Consider the following 17,482-nt stretch of genomic DNA (forward strand, 5'->3'; position numbering starts at 1 on the left):
TTCATAACAATTAATAAAATTATAAAGCTGCCTGTAGCACAGGAGGGAAAACAGATACTAGGTGCAAAACTAGGTCCTAAATTAACATGGCAACTCACATTCACGGATTCGGACCAATTGGGATTTAATATATATTCAGAAACGATAATTACATAACAATAACAGTTTTTAGAATTTGTTTAGTAATCGGTGAAAACGCAAAGGATTATTACAAAAAAAATCCGTTGTATTATGTTATGTTTGTAAAAAGTCGGTTGGAAATTTGGTGGTTGGTGGTTGGTGGCATGGTCAATCGCTCGATAAATTTAGTATCTACAAATACATATCAAATGGTGGGATACTACTCGACGGTGACGGTGCGAAACTACCGGCTAATTAAAATAAAATAAAAGGGCACTAGCCCTCGGCCGCTAATTAAAATAAAAAGGCTCTAGCTATCGGCCGCTATATAAAATATGGCACTCGACAACGACTATCAGGCGACGCCCTCGCCGCCGGTGTCAGGCCGCCAGGCTCAGGAAGTAGAACGCCAGCAGCGCCAGCGAGTAGAACAGCGCGTTCAGCCCCAGCAGCAGGCGGACGGCGGCCCGCGGGCCCGCCGCGCGCGCCGGGCCCGGCCGCCGGCGCGACCCCCCCCGCGACCGGCGCCTCAGCGGCGGCGCCGCCGCCCCGTTGTTGTAGCGCTCGGTGTTCAGCACCTTGCGCTCGAGCCGCTCCAGCTTCTTGCGCTCGTCCGCCCCCGCGAGATTCGCCGCGCTGTAGCGCCCCGCGGGTTCACTCGCCGCGCCGCCGCCCGCCTCCTCGTACACGCGCGCGGCCTCCGCGCTCTCCGCGTCCTCCAGCGCGAACTGCGGCCGCGGCGCCGACTCGGGCGAGCGGCACGAGCGCAGCGATAGCTCGCGGCGCGGGCGCGGGGGCGCGCCGGCCGCCGCCGGCCGCGGCGCCGGCGCCGGCACCGCGCCGCGCCGCGACTGCCGGTACTCGAGCGGCAGCGCGCGCGCCGGGTAGCCGCCGGGCTCGGCGCCCGCGCCGAACACGCGCGGCAGGTCGCGGCGGCGGCGGCGCATGGGCGCGTGGCGCGGCGGCGCCGGCTCCTGCGGCGCGGGCACGGCCAGCAGCAGCGCGCGCGGCGGCGGCGGCGCGCGCGCCCACAGCGGCACGCGGTGCGCGCTCGCGCCCGCCCCGCCCGCCCCGCCCACAGCGGCGCGCAGCGGCAGGCCGTAGCGGAAGTAGCGGTCGCTGTAGGCCACGGTGGCGAGCGCGCCGCGCGTCCCCGTCAGCAGGTTGTAGATGGCGCCGGCCACGCTCGGCGGCCGCGGCCGCCCGCGGCGCCGCCGGCGCAGGAGGCGGCGCACCGCCTGCAGCCGCGGCTTGGCCGTCGCCTCGTAGGGCTCGGCGTAGGTGCGGTCGGCGGCGGCGGCGTGGCGGAGGCGGCGCGGGCGGCGTCAGTCGGCGGGCAGCGGGCGCGCCCGGCGCGCGGCGCGCAGCTCGTGCAGCAGCTCGAGCAGGCAGCCGCTGGACCAGGCCTGCGTGCGGCACGAGTCGCGGCAGAACGCGCCGCCGGGGCCCGTGAGCTCGGGCAGGCCGCGCCACGGGGAGCTGGCGAGCTCGGCGGCGGGCGCGGCCAGCGCGGCGTGCACGGCGGCGAGCGTCTTGGCCCAGCGCCCGGCGTCGTGCGCGAACGAGAGCCGCGCGCGCAGGTAGAAGCCGAGCGGCCACGCCCACTCCGGCCCCTGGTGGTAGTTGAACCCGTGCGCGACGCTCGGGTCGTCCGAGTTGTCCGAGTTGTCGTACTCGGGCCGGTACGCCCAGTCCGCCGGGTCTAGCGTCTTCAGCCCGAGCGGGCCGAGGAGGAGTCTCTCGGTGTTGTCGAGCGCGAGCCAGGCGTGCTTGGGGTCGAAGAGGTCGGGCGCCACGGCCATGGCGACGACGGCGTTGCAGCGGAGCTGGTAGTCGGCCCAGGGCTGCGAGGCGCCGTGCGAGTCCTTGTAGATGGCGCGGCGGTGCACCAGGTCGGGGCGCAGGTCCTGCGCGGAGGGCGCGGCGGGCACCCAGAAGTAGCGCTCGAAGGAGCGCCGGATGCGCTCGGCCCACTGCGCGTAGCTCCACGAGGTGAGCGAGCCGTCCGCGTGCCGGCGCGCCACCCCCGCGTGCGGGAAGCGCCCGGCGCGGTGGAGCTCGGCCAGCCACGAGACCGCGCTGTAGGCCAGCGCCACCAGCTCGATGGCGCTGCCGTCGCGCGGCGTGGCGGGCTTGCCCCGGGTGCCGGCCCGCTCGGAGGAACCCATCTTGTCCATCCAGGTGCCGCAGTTGGCGTCGTTGCCGCCGAAGGGGAAGCCGGTGTCGGGCTGCACGCCGATCTGCACGTTGAACCCCTTGTCCGTCATGTGCGCGTCGATCTGCCGTCCGGCGTTGCGCTCGCGGAACACCAGCCCCTGCGAGTACAGGGAGGCGGTTAGTTTTAAAGAGTTCACAAGTGGGTGTTTCTATACTGCTTTGAAAAGTTAAAGTTGTGTAGGGTTAGTTGCCTGGAAGTGCACGGTGAGCGCCTCCTGCATGACGTCGTAGAGCGGCTGGTCGGCGGCGCCGGGCGGCGCCGGCTGGCTGTCGTCCTTGGGGAACAGCCGCGACACCGGGTCGGACAGCAGCGCTCCGCCCTGCGGCGCCTCTGTCACGTACTGGAAACGACAAATTTAAAAAAAATCTCAAAGAACGTGATATTAGAACACACAAACTGTGTGGCGAGGAAACCGCCGCGCGAATCATCATTTCATTTCATTTATGGAATGCCAGCCATGGTATTACAAAGGTGTTTACATATTATTCTGGTAAACTGCGTGGATCGCACCTATCTAAATACCCTTATTCTAAAAGTCAGGGCGTTGAAAATATAGGCTTATTTCTAAGTTATGCCAATTCGGGAAAATATTCGAAAAAATTGTCACTAACTAATTATCAATCGCTGTACGGCGTCAATATCAATCCGAGTCAGCACGGGTTCTATAAGGGTCGAAGTTTGGAGAGTAATATTTTGTCGTTTAGTGAAGTCATACGAGATCCAATGGATAATAAGTATCAAGTCGACGCAGTTTACACAGACTTTGCTAAAGCGTTCGACAAAATTTCTTACAATACGCTTCTGATGAATCTTTGCAACCTTGGCATCCACGGTGATCTTTTTCGATGGGTGAAATCTTATATAGAAAATATGTCCCAAATGTTGTACTCGGCGGTTTTACATCGGCTTTCAAAATAACCACTTCAGGTATCCCTCAAGGGTCCCATATGGCCCCTTTATTATTCATTTTATACATAGATTTATCTAGCGTTGAAGTCAACTCTGACCTGCTCATCAAACTGCTGTTGAAACTTGATCCATCTAAATCAGCTGGACCAGATTATCTGCCAGCCCAGTTTCTGATAAAGTGTGCGAAAACTATCGTTGTGCCCGTAGCTTTATTATTCAAACGCTCTTTCACTGAATGTAAGGTTCCAGCACTATGGAAATCCGCCTTTATCATTCCGGTCCACAAAAAAGGCCCTAAAACTGACGTAACCAATTACAGGCCGATTTCCAAATTATGCATCATCTCCAAAGTACTTGAAAAGCTAGTTTACACTCAAGTCTACGGAGCAATCAGAAATTACTTTAATCCAAATCAGCATGGTTTTCTTCAACGCAGATCAACGGTCTCTAATCTGATATTGCTTAATAACTACGTCACAAGTAAAGTGGTCAAAGGAGCCCAAATAGATGCTATCTACACTGATTACAGCAAGGCGTTCGATAGAATTGATCACAATTAGTTAATTCTAAAGCTGCATAAAATGGGCATTCATAGTGACTTGCTGCGATGGTTTTCATCATATATTGACAATAGATCACAGGCTGTTGTCGTTAACAATTATATATCAGGCTGGGTGACCGTTCCAAGTGGTGTCCCTCAAGGGTCGTTACTGAGACCTCTCCTCTTTAATATATTTGTTAATGGCATCAGTGATTGCTTTAGATTTTCTAATTTACTCTTTTTCGCAGATGATATGAAAATCTATGCTAAAGTAAAATCTGCTCATGACTCTGTCCTTATGCAAGAGGACCTTTCGCGCCTAGCTTCCTACTGGCAGTTAAACAGATTGGAACGTAACCCATCGAAATGCTTTACATTAACTTTCTCTAGACAGTTGAAGGTCAACAGCTGCAAAGAGTCCAGTCAATGAGAGATTTGGGAGTTATTCATGACTCTAAATTATTATTCGACTCCTACATTAATGCTGTCATATCTAATGCCTCCAAAACAGGGCTAGGGTTTATTATGCATAGCTCCCAACACTTCATTGAAGCTAAAACTATTAAAATTCTTTACTGTACATAGATGTTATAAAACTATTAAAATTCTTTACTGTACATATGTTAGGAGTAAACTTGAGTATGCATCACAAATTTGGAATCCCCGATATCATACTTATATTGATAGACTAGAGCGCATCCAGAAGAAATTTATCAAGTTCCTCTGTTTAAACTTAAATATCCTTATACATCCTACTCCAACTATGTCAATATTTGTAGGAAGCATCATCTCATTCCGTTTCATACACGCCGTGTAATCTCAGACATAGTTTACATTCTCAATATTATGAACGGAAATATTGATTGCCCTCAATTGTTGGCTGAGCTCTCTTTCAGTATACCATCCAAATCTACAAGAAATTTTCGACCCCTTGCTGTTCCAAATGCTTCGCGTAACTACAGACAGAACAGTTTTTTGATACGTGCTAGTAAATGTCTAAATAAACTTACGAAGGAGCATAACAACGACATTTTCCACAGCAACATCCAAACTGTGCGGCGTATCCTGACTCCTGACAGAGGAGTTCTTTAAATGAGCATTGCTTATTGGAATTTGAAATTTCATTGTGCTGTGTTTCTTCTTTATTTCTTTTGAATCTTCTTTAGTAATAGGAATTCAAAATTAGTTACTCTGCTTTTTGCGTTAAATGAATGTGTAGTGCAATAGTGCTAACCACCATTTGTTTTTCTTAATCTGTATTTACTGGCGAGAACCTGTAATTGGCTTTTTGTATCACATCTATAAAACCTATTAACATGTTAACAGCTGTTGGATCTCCGAATCACGGAGTGTCTGACAAATTCTAAAGCCCTTTTATACGCCGATGATACTAAATCTATTTCGAGTCATTAAAACAGACGCTTACTGTGCTCTATTGCAGGATGATTTAATTAGCTTTGAAACATATTGTCTTTACGCTGATGAGCGCTTTTTATTACGCTTGATTATATTCTTCTTCTTCTTTGTCCGTCCCTGTTCCCGTTATCTGGGGTCGGGTCTCCTCACACTTCTGCGCCAGGCCCATCCCAGCAAACATTTTTGGTCGATATTCCGAAAAAGGCACCTATTTTAGGTCGCACAATTTAGGAGACCAAAATGAGGCACGTCGAATCGACGTCGTGGGCACGTCGAGTCGACATAAATGGGGAAAAAACGCACGTGCCGGCGACGTATTTATTGACGGTAAATTAGTGATTACAACCATTAGGTCAACACTAGGTCATGTTTCCGACGTGGATTCGACGTCGCCACGACGTGCCGCGTAGTGAAAATGTACTAATTTGGTATTCTTTACCACCTTTAGACGTGATGGCGACATATTTTTATCCATATAATTACTCTGTGAGGCAATATTTAGATGAGACGCGATGAAGAGAAAAAGAGACACAAACATTACGCTTATATATTCTTTTCACTCAGAAACAAAATGTCTAACAAGAAAACAACTTTAAGTTGTGCAATGATAATGGCGGCCACTAAGTCATGTAAAATAATTTAGGCCGATTACGCTGATGAAGAACTATGAAATCTAGTGCACAGAAAATTTTTTCGTGCAGTATGTTAGGTTTACATACAAAACTATCGATGTGCTTTTGAAATATTTAAGTTTTCAACATTTTATAAAATCAAAATGCATATATTTGCTTGTAATTGAGTGTTGTAATTGAATATTTGTGTGTGTGAGTGTATTGACTTGATCAAAAATATTGTTTTATTTTGAATATTAGCACAATGAAGTACCGTGCGACGGCACCATTCAAGATATAACAACTTAAATTATGCAATTTCATATTTAGCATCTCGTTATAATGAAAGAAAATGGCGGCACAACCTTATGGTATTGATAGTACTTTACAAGTGATTTTAACTATATGGTCGCAATTTGGTATCTATTTTAAGTAACATTTACCTAAAATTAGTAGCTAAATCGACATAAAATCAACGACCTAAAGGTCTCCGTATAAGAAATAATTACGTCGCAAATACACCTAAAATGTCTTATTAGTACATTTGACCTATTGGTCAGCCTTTGCAGTTAATTATACCTAATATTTCGACTTATTTTCAACCATTAAGTCCCTGACTTCATGGTCCCCGTATAAGAAATAATTACGTCGCATATACACCTAAAATGCCTTATTAGTACATTTGACCTATTGGTCAGGGTTCGAAGTTAATATTACCTAATATTTCGACAGATTTTCAACCATTAAGTCCCTAACTTCATGGTCTCCGTATAAGAAATAATTACGTCGCATATACACCTAAAAGGCCTTATTAGTATATTTGACCTATTGGTCAGGGTACGAAGTTAATTTTACCTAGTAATACGACTTATTTTCAACCATTAAGTCCGTGACTTCATAGTCCCCGTATAAGCAATAATTACGTCGCAAATACACCTAAAATACCTTATTAGTAGATTTGACCTATTGGTCAGGGTTTAAGGTTAATTTTACCTAATATTTTGCCTTATTTTCAACCCCTAAGTCCCTGACTTCATGGTGTATTTATGAAGTGAAATTTACGTTTTATTATCCCTATATTTTGACTTGGAAGTAAAAGTGTACAATACGTAAAATAATTGGTGACTTAGGACGTAATTTTCACTTAAATTGGTAAAATCTTCTTCGAGCCTAGGAAAAAATACTTAAAATGTTTGCTGGGATCGGTCCCGGATTGTCGGTTTTGGCAATTGGGCTTTCTTAAGGTCTCTCTCGATGTTAGACCACCAGGTCAATGGCGGGCGGCCGCTACCTCTCTTGCGTTCTGGTAAGTTAAGAGCGATTTTTACCACATGGTCTTCACTGCGTCTCATTACATGGCCATACCATCTAAGGCGAGACTCTGTCATTTTGTCTGTGATAGGCGCGACCTTAAAACTGCCACGTATGTGCTCGTTACGCACCCTGTCTATCCTGGTTACCCCTCCCGCCCACCGCAGCATCTTCATTTCGTTTACGTGGGCTTTTTGCTCGTGTGTCTTCTTTACTGTCCAGCATTCCGATCCGTACAGTAATGCCGGGCGAACTGCTGTCTTATAGACTTTGCCCTTCGTTTTTATAGGCATGCGGGGGTCACACAAAACTCCAGTGAGAGTCCGCCATTTTTGCCACGCTACATTTATTCGGTGCGTAACATCAGCTTCTATATTAGCATCCGCCGTAAGCATGGAGCCCAGGTATTTGAACTTGTTGACTGTAGGGATGGGTGTTGATCCAATGCAGATTGTTTCAGGGGTTGTGCTCCCGCTGAAGGGGCATTTCAGATACTCTGTCTTGCTCCTGCTTACTCGGAGTCCATGGATCTCGAGAGAATGTGTCCAGGTGTTTAAAAGTTCTTGCAGATGTTGTGCAGTATTAGCCGCCAGTACGATATCATCGGCGTACAGCATCGTCCACGGTAATGGTGCCGGAATGTGGTTTGTAAGATAATCCATCACGAGGTTGAACAGGAACGGGCTCAGTGCAGATCCCTGATGAACACCCACCTTGACCTCGAACGCATTACTTAAGCCTGCTAAGGTTTTACGCTTGATTATATTGATTAATTTAAGTATTTAAGTAATTATAATACGTTAGATTGAATTGTAAGTTTTATTTTATAAAATTGTTGATGTTATTATTTTTGCTTGTATGCAAGTTCAATGTTGACGTGTAAAAGTGCCCTTGTGATCTATTTACTGAATAAATGTTGATGTTGATGACCTGGTATTGCTAGCGTCATCGGGTGAAGAGTTACAAGAATGGTAACTAGAATGCATGGGGCTTTTGAAAGGAAAGGAATGAAAATAAAAGTAAGAAAGACGAAAGTAATGGGGAAAAAACTCATTTATTATAAAATAAGTGTTATAAAATGAATACAAACCTAAAATTAACTACAACTAAAAACTAAAGCTAAAAATTAAAAATACCTATCAACATTTTGCGCCCTTGGTAAGCTGCCCATCACGCAGGCAGCGTTCCCGCGCTGGATTGCTATGGACAATCTTTGCGCGAGAAAGCTGCCCGCGCGAGTTCACTTGTGGCGTGCCTTAGGCGTTTGCAGCCTTGTGGAGCCCCCGAGCCCCCCTACCCTACGGACCTAGTGTCTCGACGCCGAAGACTACAAATTCGTAGTGTGCGCCGAGACAACTATATTTATTTACCTTGGAACGTTCTCGGACGTCAGCCGCCGCCCAGGCCTGTTTACTGGTGGCTGAAATGTAGGACGCCGCGCCGTCAGCGTATCTGCGCAGGTGGCGTCCCACACCAGCGCGCGGCCCAACCGCCAGGGGATCAACGTCATCCCGCCGGGGCGCTTGCCGTCATCCCTTGCGATCTGGGGTTCCAGAGCCGCAGGGACGTCGGCCTGACGAGCGCTCTCCTTAGGATGTCGTTGAGCGCGGCATGACGGGATAGGCGGCCGGCGCCCAAGGAGCAGGCGAGTCCGTGGTAGCCAAGGCGATTAACAGGGGCCCCACAAGAGGCGCAGCTATGGTCCACACATACATCGGCCCCGACCCGGAGTCCGATGGCAATTCTGAGTGTGTTTGGTTCTATGAATGTGCCGGTGTGAGGTGATGGGTAGGCGTGTAGCCATTGTCCAGACTCTGGTCTGGCCACAGCTAAGAGCCTTGCGCGGTCCCTTCCCGACGAACTGTCAACTAGAGATTTCATGACGGCGGTGCAGGCCAAGTTGTTCCGGGCCCTTTGCCTCTCGGGTCTAGGTGGCACATCTGGCAGTTTGGCTAGCCAGGCATTCCTGGCCTCATCCAAGCACGCGATCTCGCAGTTATAAATTAAATTCGTGACCCAAAGACATCTTACATAAACAAATTAATTTTATACATGGAGGCAACTTTAGGGGGTAAATGAGTCATTTTTTAGGGTTCCGTCCGTCTGTCACCAGGCTGTATCTCACGAACCGTGATAGTTGAAATTTTCACAGATGAAATACATCACCTGTTGACATTTGAGCATTTATTACATCAGGAAGGTCATTTACGTCAATTACGTCGAGTAAGAACAAGATACATCCAAGTACGCTTCCTTGGGGGAGCACCTTGTTAAGATTTTGTTCGACCGTACTTTAGTTACAGTACTATTGCTTATGGTATTGAAGAAGGAGGAAGGGTATTTGTCGGTGAGACGTGCCTCGATGAAGCGAGCGCGGTTACCGCTATATACGACGTCTCGGGCGAAGCATCACTTCGAAGATCTCGCCTCGTGGCAAATGTTCTCGTCAAGTGTGAAGTTGTGGTCTTTTTTTAACCTAACAGGCAATCTTATAATTAACAGATATTTAAGATTTTCTTTGAACTAGTGTTACCTGTTTAATAGCCTGCAGCCACCACCAGACGGCGTCCCTGCAGTTGAAGCGCGCGTTGTTACCGCCATCAAGGAGGTTGGGGATGAGGCCGTGCCTCAAGCACGCCGCGAAGCCGAGGATGTGCGAGCGGGCCTCCTGCGAACAAGAGGCAGTTCAGGAACGCGGTTATTTTACGTTTTTTAGCAGCCGGCCATTTTTCATAATTCTGTATGTACATAAAAATATTGTTAAACTTAGCCCCAGCAGCGCTTCTAGCCGGTGGGCGAGGAGGGCGGGCGCGGCGGGGGGAGGGGGCAGCACAGGACAGCACACACCTGGTATCTCCCCAGCAGCAGCAGCGTGCCGCGCAGCGCGATGAAGGTGTCGCGGCCCCAGCAGCGCATGTAGCCGGTGGCGAAGTGCGGCAGCCCCGCGGACAGCGTGAGCGCGGCGGGGGCAGCACAGGACAGCACACACCTGGTATCTCCCCAGCAGCAGCAGCGTGCCGCGCAGCGCGATGAAGGTGTCGCGGCCCCAGCAGCGCATGTAGCCGGTGGCGAAGTGCGGCAGCCCCGCGGACAGCGTGAGCGCGGCGGGCGGGCGCGGCGGCGGCAGCGCGGGGGAGGGCGGCGGGAGGCTCGCGCCGGGCACGGCGCCCACCAGCTGCACGCTGCACAGCGCCAGCGCGCGCGCCAGCGACCCTGCACCGATAACGATGGAAATTATTGGGAAATTCGAATCGAGTAAAGATCACGATTAGTCTATGTAATCTTACCGGCGCGGCTCTCGGGCGTCATCCGCGCTAACGCGGCGCGCGTCACCACGTCGTACACCGCGCGGAGCGTCGCCTCCGCATACGCCGGGACTAAGTACCTACACACGAGCGAACGATTAAAAAAATCAGCACGTATAAATTCGTTACAACGATTTACGAGACTCCATATAGGTGATCAATTCTATCCGTATGAATATAAGTAATACAAGCGACGATGGGTGATGTATGGCTGGTCATCTAACGGCTCCGTCACACAGGCGCGAGCACCCGCGCCCCCGCCCTCATATTATACTGCCTCGTAGTAGCCTGCAGTAGTATACTGCCGACTGCATTACCGCAACAAAAGTTAAAAACGACGTAGCTGTACGAATTGTTAATATATGCAAGTAATAAAAGTAAAGTATTTATTAATTGTAAACTGTGTACATAAGATGGATGCATATACAGGAGATATCGAGTCAACAGTTGCCCATTTCGAGCATACAATATGATCTTAATACTACTAACTATACTAGCTTATTGACTAACTTATACTTAACAAACTGGTGATTACAGAAAAAAACTCATTTAGATTGTAAAATACATTTTCAATCAACCAGTTTTTTAATTTAAATTTAAAACGATTTCCCTCTAACATTTTTATTTCAACTGGCAGGGCGTTAAAAACTCGTATTGCAGTATTGAATGTACTTCTGTAAAACATTGAGTTGTTTGATTTTGGACATACAAGATTAAATCTGTACTGCTCTCTGAGATTGGATTATCTCTCTGCGAGGATTTTTCCTAAAGTAGGCGTCATTATTTTTTACAAAGAGGCAAAGTTCTAGAATGTATATTCCAGTAAGAGTAAGAAACCGCTTTTCTCTAAACACATTACGTAAGGATTGTTCAGTGTACATGCGATATATTGTACGTAAGCATCGTTTTTGGAGGATAAATGTACTCTGGATGTCTACCGAGTTCCCCCAGAAAATGATACCGTATGTTAGCAGCAAAAACACATTACCATAATAGGATTTTTTGGCAACATCCCCAGAGCAAGTTCCTGAGAGTGTTGACAGGGCATAACACTGGCTGGAAATTAACTTATTTATTTTAGTCATATGCGCCTTCCAATTCAATAAAGTGTCTATAGTAATGCCAAGAAAAGATATACTATTTACTTCTTCAATCAAAGTCCCATTTTCTGCAACATTCAAACATAGAAAAGGTGTTTTATAGTTTCTGAAACTAATAAGTTTTGTTTTGGTTAGGTTAACTTTTAGATTTAGAGTTTCAAGCCATTTGATCACTTTGTGAAGGGTGTTATTAATATTTTGTTCCAACTGCTCAGTGTTTGATTTATCACCTGAATACAGTATTGTTGCGTCGTCTGCAAACAAAACACATAATTCATTAACAACTTTTGGGAGCTCGTTAATGTATATCAAAAACAGTGTAGGTCCTAAGACGCTACCTTGTGGAACCCCGACTTTAATAGTTTCAAAGGCCAATTGTATGCTGCCCAAAGTTTTCTGTTCCTTATTATGACTAACAATCATTGTTGCTTGCTGCCTATTCGTCAGATAACTTTCAAATAACTGTAGAGCATGTCCTCTTATTCCGATATTATCCAACTGTTTCAAAAGAATTTCATAAACTACACAGTCGTCATGCGTCGGTAACTCGGTCGGTAGTAATGCCGTGCTGCAGTACCGCCGCTGCCGCCTGCATTACTGCCGGAAATGTCGAAGAACCTTGGTATACTTATGCTATTAAATTACCTTTTTGACATTTTCGGTATTAATGCAGTCAACTGCGGCACGGCAGCAATACTTTTTTAATTTAATTGTCACCATCATTGTATTATTTTAAAAAACTTTATTATATCGGCAAAAAAACATGATAATGATGACAATTGTCACAAGGTTCCAAAGAACTTTCGGTAATTCTTGACAGCAAATGAGTTCTGTGTCGGAAATTCGTGACAATTGTCGTATTTCTTGTGACAATTGTCATTAGCTTCGCAAAATAAATACCTATTAACTGGCAATATTGTAGAGTTTTTTTTAATTAACATGTTGGTAGCAAACAACCACACCGCCCATCTGATGGTAAGCGGTTACCGTAGCCTATGGAGACCTGTGACGTCAGTAACAGTGATGTCGACAATTGTCGGACTTGTCACGTTGGTGAAATAGGGGCCAAAAGGTTGGTTCTCTATTGAACAAAACCCCTCTTTAGAAGAAATAATAATTTAATCTGTAACTGAACTTTAATAGTAGATTGTACAACAAGGGCATAAAGTGACCCATTTTTACCCGAGGCAATTTTTTGGTCTAAGCGAAGCGAAGACCAAAATAGTAGACGAGGGTAAAAATGGACATTTATGCCCTTGTTGTACTTACACTCTTCTTTTCACTTCGATTGCGAGGAAAATAAAACACATTATTCACGTCAATTTACACCACGAAATTGTCGTAAAGCGAAAGAACCAATAGATAATACATAACCAATTCCCGCCAACTAAGTTTTTTTTTTTAGTTTTCAACATGTGATCAGAGTTTCAGACGCTTGGTTTTCTGCCAAGTCAAACATTTCGGAGCATTTTTGAACGATCATCGACTCCTATTTTATGTGATTTACTAAATTTAATGACAGAAAATAAGGATTTCTAATAAATTGTAGCAAAAATAAAATAATATAACAAGTTTTGTCATCTACACAATTTTATTGCTCAGTAAAATTGTGCAATGTGTTTTAACTGTTTGGCTGTTGAGACCGATTAGCTTAGTCTTAGAAGAAAATTTTACTTTCATGCTCTAGAGCATAAAATGCGATTTTATGTCGTCAACGCACGACATAAAGGTGCACTTTTTGAGCATGAGAAGTGAAAAAACTATTTAGCCATCGATAGACAGCAAAACTATTTTTGTTAGGACAGGTTGTGAGCGTGGCGCTGGCGGACGGCTCTCTTCGCGCCCCGCTCACGCTTTCGCTCATATCTCAAACCGCGCCTGTGTGACGGAGCCATAAGCAAAAGTAATTTCGTCAAGCGACAACCGAATATCACTAATTAAACAAAAATCAACGTTGTCTTGTAACTTGTCAGGTTCACTATGGCTCTGAACTTGTGCTAGTGCTTGGTGTAGTTCACCTGATGAATTAGAAAGATGGAGTTTTTTTCTGTTATATACAGGGCGTCCCACGGCTATGCCACATGGAGGGAAAGTACCCTAAATATTGTAGATGGAACATTTTACTGAAAGAAGACATTATTTTAATTTAAAAAACAATTTAAACTGCATACATAGATTTTTAAATAATTACATGGTTGAACCGGGAATCGAACCCGCCACACGAGAAAAAAAATCACCTGTAGCTTTATCATACCGATCGAAAGGCTTGATCATAAGGATTGTTTTTTGCTAAAGAACATAGTGTCAGAAACAAAAGGAAGACCATGAATTTTAACATTTGATGTGAAATTTAGCGAAATAATCAAAAGAGTGCGGCTTTGTATTCAACAGAATGAGACTACATTTTGAGCATTTGATAAATTAAATTGATTAATGTTGAATTAAAAATGTTAAAATTCATGGGCTTCCTTTTATTTCCGACACTATGTTTTTAGCAAAAAATAATCATTATGATCAAGCCTTTCGATCGGTATGATAAAGCTACAGGATGATTTTTTTTCTCGTGCGGCGGGTTCGATTCCCGGTTCAACCATGTAATTATTTAAAAATCTATGAATGCAGTTTAAATTGTTTTTTTAAATTAAAATAATGTCTTCTTTCAGTAAAATGTTCCATTTACAATATTTAGGGTACTTTCCCTCCATGTGGCATAGCCGTGGGACGCCCTGTATAATTGATAAAGCACGCCCTGTACACAGTACCTCGGCAGGTCGGAGAGCGGCGACAAGAGTTCCCTTAGCCTGGTGGCTACGTTCGCGAGCTGCGGCGCCGCCAGCCGGCGCCACGTGTAGTCCAGCAGCCAGTCGCCGGCGCGCAGGTTGTCGCACACGGCGTGCCCGAGCGCGTCCCCGGCCCGGACCTCTTCCAGCAGCGATATCAGGCCCTGTGTGCATCATCACAACTTATCAACCTTACCACTGCACTGCATACATTTAATAGCTACTTAGACTACCTATACATACTGTGTCAAGAAAACATTTTTGTTTTATGCTTGTTATCAACCATGGCGTCCATGGCCTAACGTATGTATAAGCGAATTGATTTATGTGATTGTAAAAACTATACAAGTGGCAAAGAAATGGCAATCTTGTCGATAGTTATAGGCAGTGTTGGCATCAATCTGAACTAAATCAATCCGGATTGATCAATCGAATTGACGCGTCAATCCGAATTGATCAATCCGGATTGATCAATTCGAATTGAATCAATTCTGATTGACGCGGCAATCCGATTGAATCAATTTGGATTAACGCATCAATCCTCAATTCGGATTAAATCAATTCTCAATCTAGATTAACCATAGTCCCTAAGATTACTTTTCAAAGGTTTAGGGTGTAAGTTTTTGGGACTTACTGGACTTAAATTCGATATCTGAGGTTCCCAGAGGTTCGAAAACATGTTCCTGATGTCAGTATTGACTGACGACCTATAATTTTATTATTACAGGATCGGGAGTACTTATTTTATTTATTTTATATATTATTTATTTAATGTATCTTATTTATTTTTTATATATATATATATATACATATGTGTATATACCGGGTGTGGCCTGTAATATGAGCAAAAAATTAAACTGTAGGCTGTCCTCCTCATACTGACCAACATTTGTTCAGCTACTTTTAAAAATAACTTGTGGTTTGATTTTTAATACACTTTAAAGTTTATTCTAAGACGCAATGTATTTCGAATTTGGTTATGTTTAAGGCGTGACAAGCAACGTCAATCACAATGATATGGCGTGGCGATGACGTCCATTGAAGATAATATTTATTTAGTATGAAAAATAGGGAGTCTAAATACTTCATAATTTTTAAAAGTTGTTGAACAAAAGTGTCACCCTCTGAGGAGTACAATCTATGTTTTAATTATTTGCTCGTGTTACAGGCCACACCCGGTATATACATATATATTTACTTATTTTATTTATTTTATTTATTTTATTTATTCTATTTTTTTTATTTTTTTTTTATTAATTTTTTTGTTTTATTAATTTTGTATTTTATTTATATTATTTATTGTATTTAATTACTGTTATTTATTTTATTTACATTATTTATTTCTTTTACTTTATTTATTTTATTTATAATATAAAAAGATTTATAATAAGAACACACCACACAGGTAGATACAAAGATAAACAGAGGAACGGCAAAAAAACTTGTTTATGCTGGAGGCTTCATAGATCGCTCATGCCAACCTCGGTTATTCAATAACAACTTGAATTTAAGTGTGCGTAAAGATTACAATCGTTTGAACTGGTCAAAAACTTTATAATGAGGTAACTGAATAGACTGGGTTTTTATTTCGGTTACCGGTAACAGAGGTTAACCGTATCTGATACGGTTACCGAATCAAAATGTTACCTTATCAGACGGTTACCGTTATGGTAGATGTTTTTACAACCGCTTCTAAAATAACCCTATGAAAAACCCCGGTGAAGGTAACCGGTATTCTGTCCCTGGTAGAATCTAAATATTGCCGTTGAAATCATGTTTTGCACCTTAGATATCGATTTTGAATGCAAGCAGTCACTTTCAAAAAATGTCACTAAAATGTCCCGAAACAGGACACCTTTCAATATTGCAGTCGAAAAGATGTTTAGAAACCTCTGGCTACCTCAGATATCGATTTTAAACGCAATCGGGTAATTTCTAGAAATGTCCCAAAAAAGGGCATCTCTCAATATTTCCCTCGGTAACAAGTTTCGAAACCTTTGGGCACCTCAGATATCGATTTTGAACGCAATCGGTTAATTTCAAGGAAAATCCCGAAAATGTTCCAAAAAGGACATCCTTCATAATGCCGTCAGAAACATGTTTCGGAACCTTTGGTAAACTCGGACACCGCTTCGGAACGCATTTGGTCAGTTTCAAAAAATGGCCTAAATAAAAAGGACATTAGGTGTACATACAAAGTAATCGTCAATCCGAATTGACGATTGAGGATTGAGGATTGACCGGTCAATTCGAATTAACGATTAGTAATCGTCAATCTTCAATCAGTAGATTTAGAATTAGTTTCGTCAATCGTCAATCGTCAATTCGAATTGATCGGTCAATCCTCAATCGTCAATCGTCAATTCGAATTGATATTTTGCCAACACTGGTTATAGGGCAGGTGTTTTCCATGGTGCCGTGACCACGATAATTACTATATAACCGGGCAGTCAAAACGGTCATAGCAGAGAGGGTGGATTGTACCTTCCTGAAATTTTGGGTTGACCCACAAACTTGAATATACCCTAGATGACGCAAATGCATCTACTTCGCGTGTCCGAACTATGACCAAGCGTCGAGGATGGCCGTCGCTATTGACAGTCAACGCACGTCAGTTGTTGCAGCCGATAGTCGGTAAAAAATTAAACAATGCCTCTTTGCGTGATAATTAACTGCAACAGCCCAAAAATTGCAAGCACCCAAGGGCAAGGACATATTTCCTATCACAGGTAAGTAATTTTAAAATGATATTATGCGTGAATTCATTTTAAACAATTTTTTAAGTATTCCAGGTTGTGTTTCCAATAATGTACCTAAGTAACTACACAATCTACAGTACAGATTAACGTTACAAAACTATATTTACGTTACATTGCCCGTTTGCTTTGAGCGTTTGATCTGACTTTGCGTGTTAAAGAGTCGATGAATATCGGAACAACGATAGCTACAACTTCGTGGTACAGCCCATTTATCATTCGTCTGTCAAATTTAGCGACTAGTGTTGTTCGTTCTACCGATCGCTTCTAATAATCGATTTTAATCGATATCGGACAGATTAATGATATTAACTATTCAAATATAAAACTATTAGTAGTTATTGATAAAAAAATATTATCATGTCCTAACTTTACACGGCACCTTTAAAAAGAAGGGTAATTTAACCGCATACGA

General features: G+C 44.6%; 1 protein-coding gene across 1 annotated transcript in view; it reads right to left on the reverse strand.

The window, feature by feature from the left end:
* Nucleotides 1-1,191: 1,191 nt before the first annotated feature.
* LOC134665680 (glycogen debranching enzyme) overlaps nt 1,192-17,482 on the reverse strand; it is a 63,490-nt gene continuing 47,199 nt past the window's right edge. The window contains exons 20-25 of the mRNA XM_063522627.1: nt 14,294-14,475; nt 10,414-10,511; nt 10,116-10,339; nt 9,660-9,794; nt 2,529-2,678; nt 1,192-2,435 (exon numbers count right to left, since the gene is read on the reverse strand). Coding sequence (XP_063378697.1) covers nt 1,446-2,435; nt 2,529-2,678; nt 9,660-9,794; nt 10,116-10,339; nt 10,414-10,511; nt 14,294-14,475 — 1,779 coding nt within the window. The 3' untranslated portion in view covers nt 1,192-1,445. The remainder of the gene's footprint in view (nt 2,436-2,528; nt 2,679-9,659; nt 9,795-10,115; nt 10,340-10,413; nt 10,512-14,293; nt 14,476-17,482) is intronic.

This window comes from Cydia fagiglandana, chromosome 7 (assembly GCF_963556715.1).
Source record: "Cydia fagiglandana chromosome 7, ilCydFagi1.1, whole genome shotgun sequence".
Classification (NCBI taxonomy): domain Eukaryota; kingdom Metazoa; phylum Arthropoda; class Insecta; order Lepidoptera; family Tortricidae; genus Cydia; species Cydia fagiglandana.